This window comes from Staurois parvus, unplaced genomic scaffold (assembly GCF_062004578.1).
Source record: "Staurois parvus isolate SC_StPar_1 unplaced genomic scaffold, SC_StPar_1.0 ptg001068l, whole genome shotgun sequence".
Taxonomy (NCBI): Eukaryota; Metazoa; Chordata; class Amphibia; order Anura; family Ranidae; genus Staurois; species Staurois parvus.
Window position 1 is genome coordinate 584,585 of NW_028318864.1, and position 19,839 is coordinate 604,423.

General features: G+C 40.4%; 1 protein-coding gene across 1 annotated transcript; it reads right to left on the bottom strand.

Annotated features, from left to right (window-relative positions):
* Positions 1 to 5,859: 5,859 nt before the first annotated feature.
* Positions 5,860 to 9,094, bottom strand: LOC149440585 (serine/threonine-protein kinase SBK1-like). Its single transcript, XM_089658445.1, has 4 exons — positions 8,932 to 9,094; positions 8,060 to 8,262; positions 6,993 to 7,775; positions 5,860 to 5,931 (listed from the first exon to the last, which is right to left on the bottom strand). Exons 1-4 carry the CDS (start codon positions 9,092 to 9,094, stop codon positions 5,860 to 5,862), a joined length of 1,221 nt encoding a protein of 406 aa, XP_089514571.1.
* Positions 9,095 to 19,839: the final 10,745 nt, after the last annotated feature.

The following is a 19,839-nucleotide window of genomic DNA, read 5'->3' on the forward strand; positions in this document are numbered from 1 at the left end:
GCTTAATTGAGGAAGCTGAAGCGAGAAGCTGATTGGCTCCCATGTACAGCTGCACCGGACTGTGTGCGCATCAATTTTAGTAAATATCCCCCAATGGAACCAACTCCAAAATATCCACTTTAATGGATCCCCCTTGTTTAGATATGTAATGAGGGAGGCCATCCTTTCAGGAATGTGTTATTTTACCTTTGAAGTCCCAGTCCTGTTTATATCTAATTTTCCCTCCAAAAAGGTTGTGCTTAGGATTTATTACAGTATGCTAACTAAAGGTATATTGGAAGTTGTCCAATCCTGAAAAGATGAGTAATATTTGAGTAGATGGAATAGATAGACCCACCAATTGGTAGTACACCATGCAAGTCTATGGAAAGAGCTCTATACCAATCCATTTAATTTTCTTTTTGTAGTGGTTGTCAAGTCTCAGGGTTTTTACCTTCATGCATTCTATGTATGCAGCTCCCCCAACACTTATCTGAGCTCCCTCTTGATCCATCAATGTCCATGACAGCCTCTGTTTTCTGGGACCTCACTCTTGATTGGATGATGCAGCAGCGTGAGCCAATTCACAGCCAGTGAGTCGATTAGGAGAGGGAGGGGCAGGGCTCAGACACAGCTTTGTATGTGAATAGACACGTAGAACCGTGGTTTGGGAGTGTGCCTGCTCAGATTTTCCCATAGCAAGCTATTTGCTATTGGGGCACCCGACAGAAGGGAAAGACCAGGAGCACCAGCGGAGGACCCGTGAAGAGGAGAATCCCATCTGCTCTGTGCAAAACCATTGCACACAGCGGATAAGTATGACATGTTTGATGTTTTTAAGAAAAAACAAAACATTAGTGTCACTTTAATCATTTCTGTGTAAATGAATAGATTGATGGTTTGTTAGATTTAAACCTTTTTACCAATACATTTCTGTTGTTGTGTTGAAGCTTTCAGTCAGTTGTGTGAACACTCTACCAAATCATATCTTTGGAGATATTACATCTTAATGTAAATAGATTTGGGGTGAAAGTCAAGAACCATAACAAACCTCCGCAGGTCACAGATGTATTTGCCCATGACTAAAGCGGTTTATCGATGGGCAGCCTGAGACAACAACACTTATCTACTCTGTTGGGGAAAATTGGCCTTTTGGGAGGCTTTGGGGACTGGAGTCCAATGCTTTGGGCGGAAGAGATTTTCTGACCCGTATAATACAATCCATACACTAAAAGTCACCGGAGACTTAATTTTCTTTGTTTATGAAGAAAATTGGGGGGGGGGGGTCCTCACTGCATGATAAAAATTCATCTTTTACTAAACTCTACAATGTTAATCCAGCAGACACACTTCCCTGCACTTTGATCCATGTGATGCACTCGTGTAGATTTTGCTCCATCAGTGTACATTTTATACAGTAGAACGTGCATTGAAATTAATCCAGACTTGATATTGGTCAGATTATTCCACCAGCAGAGAAATTTACAAAACAAAAAAAATGAATGAGAAACTAACCTGTCCAAAGTTTATGTAATGGTAAAAAATATCTTTGAGTTCTCCATCAACTGGTGAAGGATTAAATCTTTTGTCAGGTTCTGATTTTCTGTATGTGTCACTTCTGGGGAGATCCACCCTTTATTTGTCCTGGTGACCATTGTCTCTAAAACAGAAACCGATCAGAAATCCACAATTTTACAGTTGTAACCAAAACAGGACTAGAGGGGAATTCATCCAATGGGAATACCTGTTCCACTGACACCTGTCTAAGAGGGGAATTCACTCACTTTGTACATTTCCTTTTTGTATCTTCAGGGCAGGAATACTGTGTTAAGTTCTAGAGATCTCACTTACAAAAAGGTAATGATAAAATAGAATGAATCCAGCGATGAGGAACAAAAATGGTGAAAGGTCTGACGGATAAAATATCAGTAGAGACTTAATATGCAAGTCTGGAGGAAAACATGCACAGGGGAGGGATATGACTTAAACCTTTAAATACTTCAATGGGGAGATTACATTTCAGGAGGGAAGGATTTTCAAAATGGAACCAAAGATTGGTCTGTGGTGTGCTCTGGTCTCCGTTCTGTCTGTAAGGCATCTGTTTGTGAGGAGCCGGCACCATCTTGCCTGCAAGGGCTGAGAGCTGGGAAAAAGTTTGTCAGCTTTCCCGACTTCTCTGGTGATCTGCGGCATCGGGGCATATTCCCTGGGGATCCAGTGGAGATTAGCGTGGGGAGAGGTCAGTGCCGCTGCTGGGATTGGTGAGTGCCGGGTTATGGCTGGCCGGGATGCGGAGCTCTCTTCACGGAGCTGTAATCCCAGAGCCGGCCGCGCATGCGCCCCCAAAAATATGATAAACTTTGAGAACAATTCACATAGTGAGGTGAAAATATATCTACAAGTTACATTCCCCCATGTACCAGGCAGAGGCCTTGTATGGACGTAGGTGTTGGGTGAATGGTGTTGGGGTCGTCTTTAAGGTTGTATAGTTGTTGGTAATAGGTCGAGAAGGCATTAGCTATATCCTGCGGGTTTGTGGTTAGGGATCAAGAGGATGGATGATAAACTGAAGATATTTTATTTCTTAGTCATCGTTGTTTAATCATTCTGATTAGTAAGGAGTTGGCTTTGTTGCTAAGGGAGTAGAATGTAGTTTTTGTTTTTTGAAGGTTGAGGATTTGTAGAGCAGGAGGGTTCTAAGTTTGTTTCTGTCAGTGGTGAGTTGGGCAGATGTTGCGGAGTTTGGGGATTTTTTGTTTAATTCTTCTTTTGTTTTAATGTTGAGGAGGATTTTGTCGATTTGTTGGTTTCTCTGTTTGGAGATTCGGGAATTTAATTGTATAAGGATACCTCTCATGTATGCCTTATATGTGGACCATAGTGTGTGTATCGATGTTTCAGGTGAATCATTTATGTAAAAAAACATATTGTGAGCATCCAATATGAGTTTTTTGTGGTCCGGGTTCTTCAATAAGAATGTGTTAAGTCTCCAGATACAGGGGATTGTTGAGTGTTGATTGTGATCTAAGGAGATGGAGATTGGAGCGCGATCTGACCAGGTTATGGTACCAATTTTGGAGGATGTGGCGTGTTGTAAAGTCCACTTGTCCGTGATGAAAAAGTAAATTCTGGAGTAGGAGAGTTGAGAGGGGGAGTAGTAGGTGTAGTCTTTTTCTGTACTGTGATGGCATCGCCAGATGTCGTAGAGGTCATTTTTGTGTAGAAAGATGTTAAACGATTGTTTGGAGGTGCGTTTGCTAGAAGAAGAGTCCAGGAGTGGGTTGCCGATAATGTTGAAGTCTTCTCCTATAATTAGTCTGCCTTGTTTCTGAGCGGAAATAGTGGAAATGATTTTGTTGTAGAATTGGAGTTGATTGGTGTTTGGACCATAGATGTTGACCAGGGTGTATAGCATTCCATTAATTTTGCATATCAGGATATGGTAGCGCCCTTGAGGGTCTGCGACTTCTGAGATGCAGTGGTATTGGAGAGAGTCTCTAATGGCTGTGATGACACCGGTCTTCTTTTTGGGGCTGGTTGCCATATAGAATGGAGAAAAATGGTGTAAGTGAAATTTGTGGATTTTGTTGGTGGCAAAGTGGGATTCTTGAAGGAATAGGACATCAGCCTGCAACGAACGAGCTTCTTTTTGTAGTAGAGATCTTGTGAACGGTGAGTTGAGGCCACGGACATTTAAGGATGATATTTTAATCATAGTCCTGGATGTAGGCGAGTTGTTCGAAGTAGCAGAGGTATTTCATGGATAATGTAGAGTAATGGCATATCTTTTTGTTGTTTTTGAGAAGTTTCCACAAAGAAGAGGTAACTTGCTGGATGTGGTCGCTGGTTTGATGAGGATGTTTCATCTTGTAGGATGTTATTTTGAATGTGGAGAGGTTGAGTCAATCGACTGGTATAGGTAGGAGGGTAAGGGGGTAAAAAAAACTTGTTGAAAACACAAGTGGTATGTGTAGCACTTATTGCTACTATCTAACGGGGGGATTTGAACATACATGACTTACAAGGTAAGTCATGTTGACGAGTAACTTGGGGTTCGATGATGGTCATAATGTTGCCATATGCCAGCCATTAGTGGTTGATAGGGTCCCAGCTTGTTGGTTGGTTGTTGATGGTGGTGATCTTAGGATCTGGACCATTCTGCTTCCATGTGTTGCGTATGGTTGGAGGTGGGTTGGTGGGAGTCCGCTGATAGGATCTTCCAGACTTTCAAGAGGTCGATGCCTGCTTCAAGAGATTTAATTGTAAAGAACCTTCCTTGTTGTTTAACAATGATTTGTGGGGAAACCCCATTGGTAGCCAATTCCGTGGTTCCGCAGAGCTTTTGTTATGGTGACAAGCTTCTTGCGGTTTAGAAGAGTGGCTTTAGGTAGGTCTGCAAATAATTTTATATTTGCTTGGTCTGGCGGTAGTGATGTAATGTTTCTCGTGGCTATCATAATTTTTTCTTTCACATGGTAAAAGTGGATGCGTGCCAGGATGTGCCTAGGTACTGCGGCCAGTAGGAACAATGGTTTTCGTAATCTGTGCGCACAATCTATAGCGAGCTCTACATATGATAGGGAAGGAATGCGGTATTTCATGTATTATTGTAAATAGGGTACTATGGCGTCCGAATTGATGTTTTATGGGATTGCGTGGAATTTGATGTTGTTCCGCCTAGAGCGGTCTTCAGGATCCGCTAGTTTGAGGTTAATCTGTTCTATGTCGGTGCCCTGGTCGGTGTATGCGTCTATTAGGTCGTTGTGAGCTGCGAACATTTCCCTCATTTTATTTTCAATATGGCTGATATGGTGGTCCTCTTGTTGTACCGCGGTTGAAATTTGCGACAGTGTCGTCGTCAGGTCATCATGTAATGTTTGTCACAGTGAGAGAAGCATACTGTTCATAGACAGTTCAGTGATAGGTTGGTCTGAAGGAGGAAAATTTTCTATTAAGGATGGAGTAGAAATAGCAGAATTGAGTGTAGAATAGGAAGGCTGAGTGACAGGAGGATTTTCTATGTCCAGCCTAGGTCTGGACTTAGCAGGGATACTTGTGGTGGGAGACAGGGGTGTAGAGGACTCACCAGGGTCTCCAGGGTATAATGTTGCTTTGAGCCTGGGGTCTGTGGTGTGCTCTGGTCTCCGTTCTGTCTGTAAGGCATCTGTCTGTGAGGAGCCGGCACCATCTTGCCTGCAGGGGCTGAGAGCTGGGAAAAAGTTTGTCAGCTTTCCTGTCTTCCCTGGTGATCTGCAGCATCGGGGCATATTCCCTGGGGATCCAGTGGAGACCTGTGTCCCCTTATCAGCGTGGGAAGAGGTCAGTGCCGCTGTGGGATTGGTGAGTGCCGGGTTAAGGCTGGCCGGGATGCGGAGCTCTCTTCACGGAGCTGTAATCCCAGAGCCAGCCGCGCATGCGCCCCCAAAAATATGATAAACTTTGAGAACAATTCACATAGTGAGGTGAAAATGGTGAATTTAAAGAAAACCTAAAGATGCTATTTACCCGGATATACTATATGATTATCATGGTTTACTCCAAGCAGGAGTTGCCTGGAAGCTACAATTTGCCTCAATGATGAATCCAATTCACCAAAAAGTAATTTGGTGGTTGACTTACAAGTACACACAGTTACAAATGTTAAATCATGTGGCAAAGTGGTTGACATACCAGTATATACCTCTGTCAGTGCTAAACAGGTCCTTCTAAACCTGGCTGACAACACTGCTTAGCATTTCAGATGCAACAGAGGCAGTGGTGTAAGCTCAAAAAGTAATTTATGAACTCAAAGGATTTCTGGCAGGATCAATGGGTATTTTTCTGTACAGAGAAAATTCAAGAGCCCCACCCAGTGCACAGGAGGAGTAACAACTCATATATCTACAAGTTACATTCCCCCATGTACCAGGCAGGGGCCTTGTTCATCCACTGTGGATAGTCCAGACTTGTCATCTGAAAAATGTAAAGAAATATTGTTAGAGCAAAATATAGAAATGATCTGTGAAATGCAAACATGAACAGGGAATGTAACAGGATAAAATGCATGTGGTCAGTTCTGAATATCTATATAGAAAAACTGAGTATCCTGGAGTAATAAATGAAATCACCGGTTGTGGTTCGGTTAAAAAGGTTACAAAAATGTTTAAAAGGTTCCTCCAAGAGGTTATATGGCAGATTGTGGTTGTGTAAATTACAAACTATCCACAGAGTAGACAAATCTAGTCAAAAAGACAAAATAAAAAAGGATAGAGACCAACAGCAACCAATAAGCAACCATCCTTCACTGGTCTGACTGCTCTAGATTCATATAAAAATAATGACGAAGGCTCTCTCATAATGTACTATAAATGGTCTTGGCAATGCCATAATAAAATAGTAACCATTTCAAATATTTTACCGCAAACTTCTAATATCATATCCAACAAGAGTCCTGCTATTACCATTGTTAGCTAGAAGGACTTTAGTATCGGCCCCTTTGATTCAAGCTTCACTTTAAACTTCCAAACTACAAGGCCTAACCCAACCCCTTTGTGAGTTGCTAACAAGAGTTCTATCGCTGACATACCCCCCCCCCAACCATCTGAGATGAAAGTGAAGGACGCATAATGCAAGTATGTAGGTATAGACTGCACCCATGCCACTCTTACAAAAATGAAGAGTTGGGATGAAAGGTTTAGTGTGTGACAACATTCTTGGTAGCTCAGTAGTACATTTTATAGAGATCTGCAGATCAGAAGAGGTACAGACAGCTCCTAAAAGAGGATAATCCCTCTAAAGGAAGATAAGGTGGCGGCTATTTATTGACTGAAACTGGATTGCTTTAGTATCAATGCAAAATCAGTGATGGATATTGTGGTGGAAAAAGTGATGACTTAGTGCTGAACTGCTAGTGTGACATGGCCCTAAAAGATTAAATTGTGAATTGAGAAAGGTACATACCTGGGGAAGTTGGCCATATGTGATGTTCTTTCGGACGCACCATCACTCATGATTCTTCTTCATCCAATGTTTACCTCTGCACCAACAAGTAAGGAGAACTCATCATCGAATATGATCAGTGCTTCTTCCATGTCATCCTTCTGGGGCAATGGAGTCATCTCAGACTGAGATCCAGAAGTGTCTGTGGTCAAAAAGTAAGACAAGGACTTGTTAGTAACACTATGCTGTGAGGTATTCAGGTGAGAAATGGAGGTTACCTCAGATTGTACAGAGCTGCTTTTGATGGGATCCTCATCTTCTTGTCCTGTGATTGCATCTGGGATTTCTTCCTTCCAGCTTTCGTTCATGTATTTCAGGATTTCTGTAGATTTACTTCTTTTAGAAAAGTCAATGGCCAAAAGATCACCAAACATCCTTCTTATTCCGGATGAAATCTTTCTCCATGCTTCAGGAGGATTGTCCATATGAAAATTGTTTTGCCAGTCAACAAAACCTCTATATCCTTCATCTTCAGGCATGGCCACCTGCCATGGATACTCCCCTAGAAGTAGGCAGTAGATGGTAACACCAAACGCCCACACATCAAGGCAGCCATCTACAACCAGTCCATCCGTAATGGTCATGTCACGTAGTTCTGGGGCCATGTAGGTTTTGCTACCACACCTGGATGTTATCACTGTCCCTCTGACCTTCGCAAGGCCAAAGTCTGTGATCTTGATGAAGTGACAGTCCTGGTCAAACACCAAAATGTTTTCTGGCTTCAAATCCATATGCACCAGTCCTTTCTCGGATATGAATTCGAGAGCATTGGAGATCTGAAGAGCACACCTCTTAACTGAGTCTTCTGGAATTCCCACCTAGGAATACAAAATCAAAATATAATAGTTGTTAAATACAGTAAGATAGAATATAAAGAGTAATTCAGAATCAGTTAAAGTATAAGCATGGCCATCACTTTTGATCTAGTTTTAGACTAGGAGTGGAGTCTATTGCCGTTTGTTTTCCCCCAAAAGAGATTCTCTTTTTATAAATGTTCCGGCAATCTCCATCATTAAGACAAAGTGATGGGCATTATTAGTTTTAACTCTCCCTTATCCAAAACTTTAAAAAAAAGGGCATACTGAAACCTTAATGTACTTACGTATGGTGTAATCATGGAGAAGAGATCACCAACAGGGGCTAGTTCCTGGGCAAACACAAAGTAGTCGATGGTGGTGAAGGCGATGCCATTACATCCAATGATATTGGGATGAGATGAAAGAAAGTATGAAACGCAGAACTCCTGGAGGAAAGACCGCTGGCTGGTTCTGTTTTTATCCATGGTCTTCAATGCCATTCTTTGACCTGTAGAAAAAAATAATTTAACTTTGATTAAGAAATGGAAATTTTTAGCTGATCATTTTTTTTATCCACTTGAAAATCTCAATATTCGAGCAACGGATCTTATTAAAATGTTTGAGAATGTATTATGCTTCATTCATAGCTACATTTCAGCCATCAATCAGCTGTACAAGAACCTTTCCTGGGCTGAAATGTCCTACTCTGATTTCACTGAACACAGCGATAGTCTCTCATTGTGCATCAGAAGCTTCAGCAAGTCATACAGATCCCATCTTGTTTCCTGGCTGGAGGACGTCCAGCATTGTTAGCATCATATCCTTCCCAGCCTGACTATTGCTGGCCTGCCCCTTTCATTCATTATATGTCTGTCCTTTTAATCATGGAGGCTCAGCATCACATGTGATCATTATCTAGGACAGTCTGCATGGAAATACAGTCCACTCCTCCAGACAGATATGTACCCATCAAGGCATTTTAATATTTGCATAACTGCTCCCAAGAATCAGCCCAATGCTTAGTTCCCTAAATCATTCTACCAACATGAAAAAATATTTAAACATGATATATTTATGGAGATTTAATAAATATAAAGTCTATAGTGTACAAATGTACAAACATATACATACATATTTGCAGAGGATACTGAAATGGTACTTAGAATAGTTCACTGACCTGTTATCTTGTCCTTTGCCAATAAAACTCTTCCATATCCACCTTCTCCAAGTTCCTTCATAATGGTGAAGTACTCCTGTAAGTCTACCTGCTTTATTTCTTGTGAATAGAAGGAGACCATTCTATTCAGAAATCCTTCAACACCATGAGTAATGGAGGCCATAGTGTCCTGGAGAGCGAAAAAAGAAAACGTTGAATTATTAAGAAGAAAACAAATTGTTTTAGAAAAACTATAGAAATGTTTCAAATATGAATACTATTACCCACATTGATATACATATATATATATATATGAGATGCTCACTAAAGCTTCACATCTTATTGAATGGGGCTCGGGAATAAGTTTCAGTTATTAAAGTAAGAGTTTGAACACAACAATAGAAATTTATGGAGTATAGTTAAATGAGCTGAATATGGAAAGCCAGCAATCCTTATATAAGAAAATTATCAAGTAAGGTTATAACTTTATCAAGTGCAAAACAAATGGAAAAGCCAAGACATAGCAACACATAAATATATCCAATAGCTATAAGTGCAGTTGTGTGCGGGGGGAGAGGCTATTGGTAATTGGTGGTCAGGAGACTCATTTAACCCCCAAGTATCCTTCAGGAAGAGAATGTAATAAACTTTGGTCAGCATTGATGGAAAGGTGTATCTGCTGCCAGAAGAGTTTTGGTGACCCTCATATTTCTGGCAGATACTTCCATGAAAAGATTAAACATTCCTTAAGAATAATCTACAACAGATACTCTGCTCTCTTGTTGCCGACCAGCTATGTCAACTTTCCAGTTTTGATTACATAAATTCAGGGGGATGAACACAGAGCTCAGTCAGTTAAAAAGTGTAATTTAATCAAAACTCTCAAGGAAAATATAAAAAACGGTTGCCTCACTTTTTGTACTCAGAAGACAGCAGAGGTCATGCTAAAGGATATCAGAAGATATTAGTGGCATTTCCCTAAAACATTCTCTCCAAAACTGTGAAGTCCTAGAATGAGCCACAATAACCATGAGTGATGTCATATCATCCAAACACTCAACTGTCACATCCCTTTTCAAGCACCTTAAAAACATTTAAGGCGTTTTCCTGCTAAATGTCATCTTTATGTTCTCAGGAAGACCACATAGCTTCAGACGGACAGACATCATGAAGTGAATTTTCAGTGAGATTATGAAGTAGAATGTTGTACTCCTGTTTTGGTGAGAGGTAGTATTTCATAGCAAAGAATTCAACATTGTTCAGTCAATTTCCTGTCCTAAACCTCCACTCCTTGCCCCTTTGTGTCAGTTTTCCATATATTTATTAAATATGCCTCATAAACCTCTGCAGGATAATTATCAGAATGTTCATTAAATAATAAAGATCCCTTGATTGGTTAGATGAAAGTGACCTTACCTTAATGTGGTGAAGATTCCGCTGTGATGAAGTCCAATTCGTTTTCTTGAGTATTGGGTTCCTCTGCAGATCAGCTCTGGACAACGTCACCAAATCTCCAGCTGGGCTGTAATAGATGAGTATACCGGTATCTCTGGAAGTAGAGTCATTGAATAGGGGAAGGAGAGGACCTCTTTATACAAGGGAGATGGGCGGGGAAGGCAGAGAATGAAGGCTTTCCATTGGCTGACTCCTGATGTAAATGTTGTGTAAATAACCCCGGATTGTTCTTGCTGATTTGCATATAAAAAGTGTGTCCTGAGAAAAGGTGATAGGATTAAACATGATGAAACCCAAATACTTTGAAACTTTACAGAGTTTTAATATTAAACTTTTCAACATTGTAACTATAAAATGGGAAATTATTTTTGCTTTATAAGAATTATTTTTTTTTAACTGATTCTAATTTAAATAAATAATACAAGAGGAAATAGTAACCAGCTCATTTATTGAAAACAAATGTACCCATTATTTGCTGGTTCTTTTATACATTATGCCTTATTTCTAGCACATTGCACACCAATGGGTTTATAAAAAAAAAAAACTAAACCTAAAAAAACTTTATTGCCAATAAAAAAAACAATGAATTTAAAATGAATTCAGCATAAAACTACAGTTTGGCATGGCATAAAGGATGCCTTGAACCTTATAAGTCTAAATGAAAAGCTGCTGCAGAATGGCCCCATTGGCCCACACTTGTCATTCCTTAAATGCTGGAAACTTAGCTCCAATAATAAGAGAATTGGTCTAGATCAGCTTCTCTCAATCAGGGTTCCCTGGAAGCCTAAGGTTCCTCCAGAGGTTGCTAAGGGTTCCTTGACCAATGGAGCAAATTCTACCTCATTGATGAGTTGAGGCTAACACCAGTTATCTGTCTAGCTATCTGTAAAGGGGATTCTTCCTATTGACCACAAAGGCAAAGGACATTCTTTGCACTGACCATCACACTAACATACACAGAGCTGTACATACTGTAGAGTAATTATTAGCAGGGGTTCTCTGAGACTTGAAAGTTGTTGCAGAGGACCATTTTCAAAAATCTGAGAAACGATGGTTTAGACATGACTTAATGGACGGCTTAAAGTGGAACTAAACATAGGGTATCCAGGGCTTGTGCGATAATGTTCAAGTACACACATCATTTTTGTACATTATGGCAGACTTCCCTCACATGATGTCCAGGTTTCACCTAGTTGCTCCATTGCCACCTTCTCCTGGTCTTCTGGTTCCAGAGTCTTCAGCTTTTTTATTGACTGTCCAGGTTTTATGTAACTTTGTGGAGTTAAGCATTAAGGTAAAAAGAAAAGATTATGTGTACAAAGACGGAGTCAAAGTTGCTCGTTCCACATGGAGAATCTGCTTCCATCTTATCACTTTTTGTTTTACTTCACCTCATCTCAATATAACTCCACTAGTCTATAAAATCAATACTCCTGCTATGTTATTTCCCCTTCATGTCACCTGTAGTTCATCAAGGAGGACTACTGCATGGAGATGGCCACTAAAAGAAGCACCTGAAAACCTGAAATGTGGTTAAAAAAAACAAACAATTTAAATATTCATATGAATGTAATAATACAACTGAGATTGTGTTATTTACTAAAACACACTTTGGTTTTGCGCTGACAATGACAATGTATCTGCAGAATATTGAGAGAACTTTTACCCCCAGGACAGAACTGGCCATCTCAATGGTGATGGGCTTGTGGATTGATATGTTAAAGAGGAGGAAGAATACCTGGCTGAGGTGTGACTGCTGATACTGTTTCCATCACAATGACCTTGTTTCTAGAAGCCAACCTCCATTGTTAGGACTAGTGGTGCCCAACTGTGGCCCTCTGTGGATGCCAAATTTGCATGATTATATTAGTATAGGAAGGGACATAAGTGCTTAAATAATAATCTGTACAAGAGTTGAAATTGAGATGAATAAACCCAAATGTTATATCTGATCCTCACAAAGCAAAGAATCACTTCCATCTATAAGAACCTCTATGACCTCTCCATGAGGTGAAAACAGGAATTTATTTTGAATAAAGAAGTATCGGTGTAATATGGGCTTTGGCCTATTGATGGATCTTATGCCATTTTCCCTATTTCCAGCAACATTGAACACCAATGAGTTTAACTTAAAAAATACTTTATTGACAAAAAAGATTTAAATGAACTTAAAAAATGTAATTAGCATAGAAATATTTCCATGAGGATTAAACAGACCTCTCAGGATAGGAATATTGGAGCTGCCATGTCTGATCTTATTTATAGAGATTCATCTCCAAACATCCTGATCATTTCTTCACTACTTGGTGATCAGTGACCTAGAACAAGCCAGGTGTTTATCAAGTAATGGAAATATCATACTGACATGGTGCTCTGGGTGAATGACAAGCCAAGTATTGAGGCAAGTAACCCAGATCTGTAACTTTCACCTTCAAAAGCAAACTTTAAAAATGGCTGCTTCTGAATATTGTACAATTAACGTGGGTTAGATATAATTATTCTGAACAATAACACAACACTGGATTTTGGCATACTTAAAGAAACCTTAACCATAGTATTATCAATAGAAAACCACCACAGAATGATCCTGTTGGCCAAAATAGCCATTCCTTTACTGCTGGAAAACTTTGAATTTCTTTAAGAAGAGGATTTGTCTAGATCAGCCTTTCTCAGCCATCATTTCATGGAACAATGAGGTTCCTCCAGACGTTGCTGAGGATTCCTTGAGCAAGGAGCAATTTCTGCCTCATTGATATATTGCCACTGACACCAATGATCTTTCTAGCTTTCTGTAAGGGGGGTTTGCAGTGACCTCAAATGTAAGGAACATTCTTCCCAATGACTATCATACAATAATGTGTATAAGAAGGGATTCATAATTGCTCATTACATACAAAGAATATGATTTCATCTTAACAATTTTGTATTACTTCACCTCATCCCAATATAGATCTACCAGCCTGAACAGACCATATACAATCAATGCTATGTTGCTTCCCCTTTATGTCACTTGTGGTTCATTCAGGGAGGCCTACTGCATGGAAATGGCCAGTAAAAGAAGAATCTGAAAATCTGAAATGTAGTGAAAAATATAAATTAGCAACTATTTAAAAAATTCTGTAAATATAACAACCGAGATTGTGTTATTCACTAAAATACACTTTATTTTGCGCAAAACTTTGACTATCTAGCTGTAGAATATAGAGAGAACTTTTACCCCCAGAACTGGCCATCTCCATGGTGATGGGTTTGTGAATTGATATGTTAAAGAGGAGGGAGAATACCTGGCTGAGGTGTGACTGCCGATACTGTTTCCATTACAATGACCATGTTTATGGACACCAACCTCTATTGTTGGGACTCCTGATGTCCAACTGTGGCCCTCAGGGAATGCCAACTTTTCATGATTATCTCAGTAGTAACCTGTGCAAGAATTACATTAACAACCCAACTATTACACCTGATCCTTACAAGCCTGACCTTCTACAACCTCTCCATGTGGTGAAAACAAGAGTCACAGGAACACAGCCCGGCTTTATGAGTGTATACAAAGAGTCACATGTCTTCATAAACACTGAAGTCTTCTGATTCCTAACTCATCTATGAAGAAGGAATGAACAAAGCACTCTGGGCTCAATTCACATAAGGATATTGCATGTGGTATTTGGGTCACATGACACATTTTTCCCAAATATCATATGCGATACTGGAAATGTCAATGTATTATCCGTTTATGTGGAATTTACTTCAAAATGCTAAAACTCGATAAATATCTCCTGAAAGTGTTAAAGTCGATTCACCAAAAGTACATAACTAAATAAATGTAAATGATAAATAAGTAGAGGTCCAGGTATGCGATGGTCAAGTAATGTATGAAATTTCAGCTGGTTCTTCCAGAGCCGTCACCAGCCGTGTGTTTAGTGAATAGACTAACGTTTACCAAGTATTTCTGCTTTTTGAGGTAAATACCGGATAAAGGGATTGTGAATTATCATTTTCAGTATCACATGCGATATTTGGGAAACGTGTCACGTGACCCAAATACCACATGCAATATCCTTTCATGAGGTGAGCCTGCCATTATTTATGAGGTTATGTGAAATCTCCATTCATAGATGTAAATAATCTTGTGGTTAGAAACATATTTTAGTTAGAGTTTGATCAATGTGGGTGTGTAATAGTGATGGGCCGAACACCGCCCTGTTTGGTTCGCGATTGAACATTGGAACCTACAGAATGTTTGACCGCAAACTTCGTACACGAACTGAACAACTGAGTGGTATCTGACTGCATCTGAGTATGTGGTGAGATCCCGCTCAGTTACTAAAATCTGGCCTGAGTTCTGTTCTGAAGTCATGTGTTTTTTAGTAGTGAAACATTCATTCATGTTTCAGCTGTCAGTGGGGTTTCCTGCTGACAGGTGAATGTAAAAGGAATTGTCGGCATTTCACGACAATTACTTAAAAAAAAAAAAAAAAAAACAGCGTGGGGTCCCCCCTCCCATTCATACCAAGCCATTGGGATCTGGTATGGATTTTGAGAGGAACTTCCATGCCAAAATGTAAATAAAAATGGTGTGGGGGTTCCCCCAAAAAACATTCCAGACCCTTATCCGACAATGGAGCCCGGCAGGACAGGAAAGGGGGTGAGATGAGTGAGTACCCCCCCTTATGAACCATGCCAGGCTACATGTCCTCAATATTGAGGGGCACTTAGGGCAGGGGATCCCCTTTCCCAAAGCACCTTGCCTCATGTTGATGGGGACAAGGGCCTCTTCCCCACAACAGTGGTCTGTGATTGTGGGGATATGCGGGCAGAGGGCTTATCGGAATATGGAAGCCCCCTTTACAAGGGGGCCCCCAGATCCCAACCCCCCCATGTAAATGAATATGCGGCACATGGTACCGCTACCCATTCGCAAAGAAAAAGTGTAGTGTAAAAGACAGGAGACAGTCTTTGGCAAGTCCTTTATTAAAAATACAAATTTAAAAAGTCCCCCGAAGTAGATCTAACGTCAATCATGATGCCCGCTGCTGCCACTACCCAAAAAAAGAAAAAAAACACTCTGCACTCCATGCTGGCTCTCACTGTCTGACAGCTGCACCCACGATGACAGTTCTGATATACTGTCATGATGGCACAAGGGGGCAGGGGTTCATCCTACCTCTTGTGACATCATCACACACTGTGATTGGTTAAAGCAATGCATCTGACCTGTGTTCAGCGAACACACGAACGGCCCATGTTCGAGTCTAACATGCAGCCCATATCTAGTGTGTAATATGTCTTTGGATATCCCCAGGTTCTGAAGATAGAAGGGAATTGCTTGATCTGAATGGAAGCTGCCAAGGGGATCATTCTATTCATTACAGATGATACTGTATATGAGAAGGCTGACAATAGGCTGAGGAGCTTCTTTCAGATGATTCCGTGTCTCAGTAGTGATCTACACAATGGGGTAGATTTACTAAAACTGGAGCTTCCAGGTCTTATTTAAAAGCTTAATTGAGGAAGCTGAAGCTAGAAGCTGATTGGCTCCCATGTACAGCTGCACCGGACTGTGTGCACATCAATTTTAGTAAATCTCCCCCAATGGAACCAACTCCAAAATATCCACTTTAATGGATCCCCCTTGTTTAGATATGTAATGAAGGAGGCCATCCTTTCAGGAATGCGTCATTTGACCTTTGAAATCCCAGTCCTGTTTATATCTAATTTTCCCTCCAAAAAGGTTGTGCTTAGGATTTGTTTATTACAGTATGCTAACTAAAGGTATATTGGAAGTTGTCCAATCCTGAAAAGATGAGCAATATTTGAGTAGATGGAATAGATAGACCCACCAATTGGTAGTACACCATGCAAGTCTATGGAAAGAGCTCTATACTAATCCATTAAAAAAAATTTTGTAGTGGTTGTAAAGTCTCAGGGTTTTTTACCTTCGTGCATTCTATGTATGCAGCTCCCCCAACACTTATCTGAGCTCCCTCTTGATCCATCGATGTCCATGACAGCCTCTGTTTTCTGCGGCCTCACTCTTGATTGGATGATGCAGCAGCATGAGCCAATTCACAGCCAGTGAGTTAATTAGGAGAGGAAGGGGCAGGGCTGAGACACAGCTTTGTATGTGAATGGACACGTAGAACCATGGTTTGGGAGTGTGCCTGCTCAGATTTTCCCATAGCAAGCTATTTGCTATTGGGGCACCCAACAGAAGGGAAAGACCAGGAGCACCAGCAGAGGACCCACGAAGAGCAGAATCCCATCTGCTCTGTGCAAAACCTTTGCACACAGCGGATAAATATGACATGTTTGATGTTTTTAAGAAAAAACAAAACATTAGTGTCACTTTAATCATTTCTGTGTAAATGAATAGATTGATGGTTTGTTAGATTTAAACCTTTTTACCAATATATTTCTGTTGTTGTGTTGAAGCTTTCAGTCAGTTGTGTGAACACTCTACCAAATCATATCTTTAGAGATATTACATCTTAAAGTAAATAGATTTGGGGTGAAAGTCAAGAACCATGACAAACCTCTGCATGTCACAGATGTATTTGCCCATGACTAAAGCGGTTTATCGATGGGCAGCCTGAGACAACAACACTTATCTACTCTGTTGGGGGAAATTGGCCTTTTGGGAGGCTTTGGGGACTGGAGTCCAATGCTTTGGGCAGAAGAGATTTTCTGACCCGTATAATACAATCCATACACTAAAAGTCACCAGAGACTTAATTTTCTTTGCTTATGAAGAAAATTGGGGGGGGGGGTCCTCACTGCATGATAAAAATTCATCTTTTCCTAAACTCTACAATGTTAATCCAGCAGACACACTTCCCTGCACTTTGATCCATGTGATGCACTCGTGTAGATTTTGCTCCATCAGTGTACATTTTAGACAGTAGAACGTGCATTGAAATTAATCCAGACTTGATCTTGGTCAGATTATTCGACCATCAGAGAAATTTACAAAACAAAAAAAATGAATGAGAAACTAACCTGTCCAAAGTTTATGTAATGGTAAAAAATATTTTTGAGTTCTCCATCAACTGGTGAAGAATTATATCTTTTGTCAGGTTCTGATTTTCTGTATGTGTCATTTTTGGGGAGATCCACCCATTCTATTTGTCCTGGTGACCATTGTCTCTAAAACAGAAACCGATCAGAAATCCACAATTTTACAGTTGTAACCAAAACAGGACTAGAGGGGAATTCATCCAATGGGAATACCTGTTCCACTGACACCTGTCTAAGAGGGGAATTTCCTCACTTTGTTCTGAGGTACGAAGGTTGGCAATTTCTTGGGGTACATTTTCAAGTAATTTTTTGTGGTTCAAGGTAAATAGCTGGTCTGTTGTGGCCGAGAGTTTGATTCCTAAATATGGGATATTATTTTTTTCCCAAGTGAAGGGAAATTGTTAAGCAAAGGAATAGTTGAGTGATATATGGTGTGTGAAGGTTTAGAATTGAGGATTTGGGCGTGTTTAGTTTATAATAGGAGACCATCGTATATTGTTGAAGATGGGTATGTATTGTTTGGAGGGATTTGGCTGGGTTGATAATCATCAGTATGATGTTGTCTGCGAATAGGAAAATGTTGTGCTCAGTGTTAAGGTGTCGTATGCCAGTGAACATCGGGTCGTCTTGAAGTTTAGAGGCTAGGGGTTCAATAAGTAATGCAAATATGACAGGAGATAGGGGGAAACTTTGTCTGGTGCCATTGGTAATATCAAAGGGGTCTGATAGTGTTCCGTCAGTTAATACTCTGGGTGATGGGAGGGAGTATAGTGCTAAAATGGCTGTTAACATCCAACCTGTGATGCCAAATTTTTGTAAGGTCATTTGCAAGAATAGCCAGTGTATGCGGTCGTACATTTTTTCAGCGTCCAATGATAAAAGCAATGAGGGTTGTTTGGTGTGTTCTAAGTGATGGATGAGGGATATGAGTCTTCTAGTAGCGTCAGGTGCCTGGCAGCCTGGTATGAATCCTACTTGGTCTGGGTGTATCAAAGTGGGGAGATAGGGGAGTAGTCTTCACGCTATAATTTTTGCATAGAGTTTGACGTCTGTGTTAAGTAGGGAAATTGGTCTATAATTTTGGACAAACTGTGGATCTTTGCCAGGCTTTGGTATTGTGGTTATTGTTGATTGTAGCATGTCCTTGGGGAATGTGCCAGTGGTGGCCGCATGGTTAAAGAGTCTAGTCAGATATGGCGATAGGTTAGGGGCAGATTGTTTGTAGTACTCGTTTATATAACCGTCATTTCCTGGAGACTTGTTAAGAGGAAGTGTTTTAATGGTGGATTCTATTTCAGTGGTAGTGATCGGAGTTGATATGTCATCAAGTTGGGTTGAGGAAAGTTGAGGGAGTTTAATTGTGTGGAGGAATTGTTGTATGGACGTAGGTGTTGGTTGAATGGTGTTGGGGTCGTCTTTAAGGTTTTATAGTTGTTAGTAATAGGTCGAGAAGGCATTAGCTATATCCTGCGGGTTTGTGGTTAGGGATCGTGAGGATGGATGATAAACTGAAGATATTTTATTTCTTAGTCGTCGTTGTTTAATCATTTTGATTAGTAAGGAGTTGGCTTTGTTGCTAAGGGAGTAGAATGTAGTTTTTTGAAGGTTGAGGATTTGTAGAGCAGGAGGGTTCTAAGTTTGTTTCTGTCAGCGGTGAGTTGGGCAGATGTTGCGGAGTTTGGGGATTTTTTGTTTAATTCTTCTTTTGTTTTAATGGAGAGGAGGATATTTTCGATTTGTTAGTTTCTCTGTTTGGAGATTGGGGAATTTATTTGTATAAGGATACCTCTCATGTATGCCTTATATGTGGACCATAGTGTGTGTATCGATGTTTCAGGTGAGTCATTTATGTAAAAAAACATATTGTGAGAGTCCAATATGAGTTTTTTGTGGTCCGGGTTCTTCAATAAGAATGTGTTAAGTCTCCAGATACAGGGGATTGTTGAGTGTTGATTGTGATCTAAGGAGATGGAGATTGGAGGGTGATCTGACCAGGTTATGGTACCAATTTTGGAGGATGTGGCGTGTTGTAAAGTCTATTTGTCTGTGATGAAAAAGTAAATTCTGGAGTAGGAGAGCTGAGAGGGGGAGTAGTAGGTGTAGTCTTTTTCTGTACTGTGATGGCATCGCCAGATGTCGTAGAGGTCATTTTTGTGTAGAAAGACGTTAAACGATTGTTTGGAGGAGCGGTTGATAGAAGAAGAGTCCAGGAGTGGGTTGCCAGTAATGTTGAAGTCTTCTCCTATAATTAGTCTGCCTTGTTTCTGAGCGGAAATAGTGGAATTGATTTTGTTGTAGAATTGGAGTTGATTGGTGTTTGGACCATAGATGTTGACCAGGGTGTACAGGATTCCATTAATTTTGCATATCAGGATATGGTAGCGCCCTTGAGGGTCTGCGACTTCTGAGATGCAGTGGTATTGGAGAGAGTCTCTAATGGCTGTGATGACACCGGTCTTC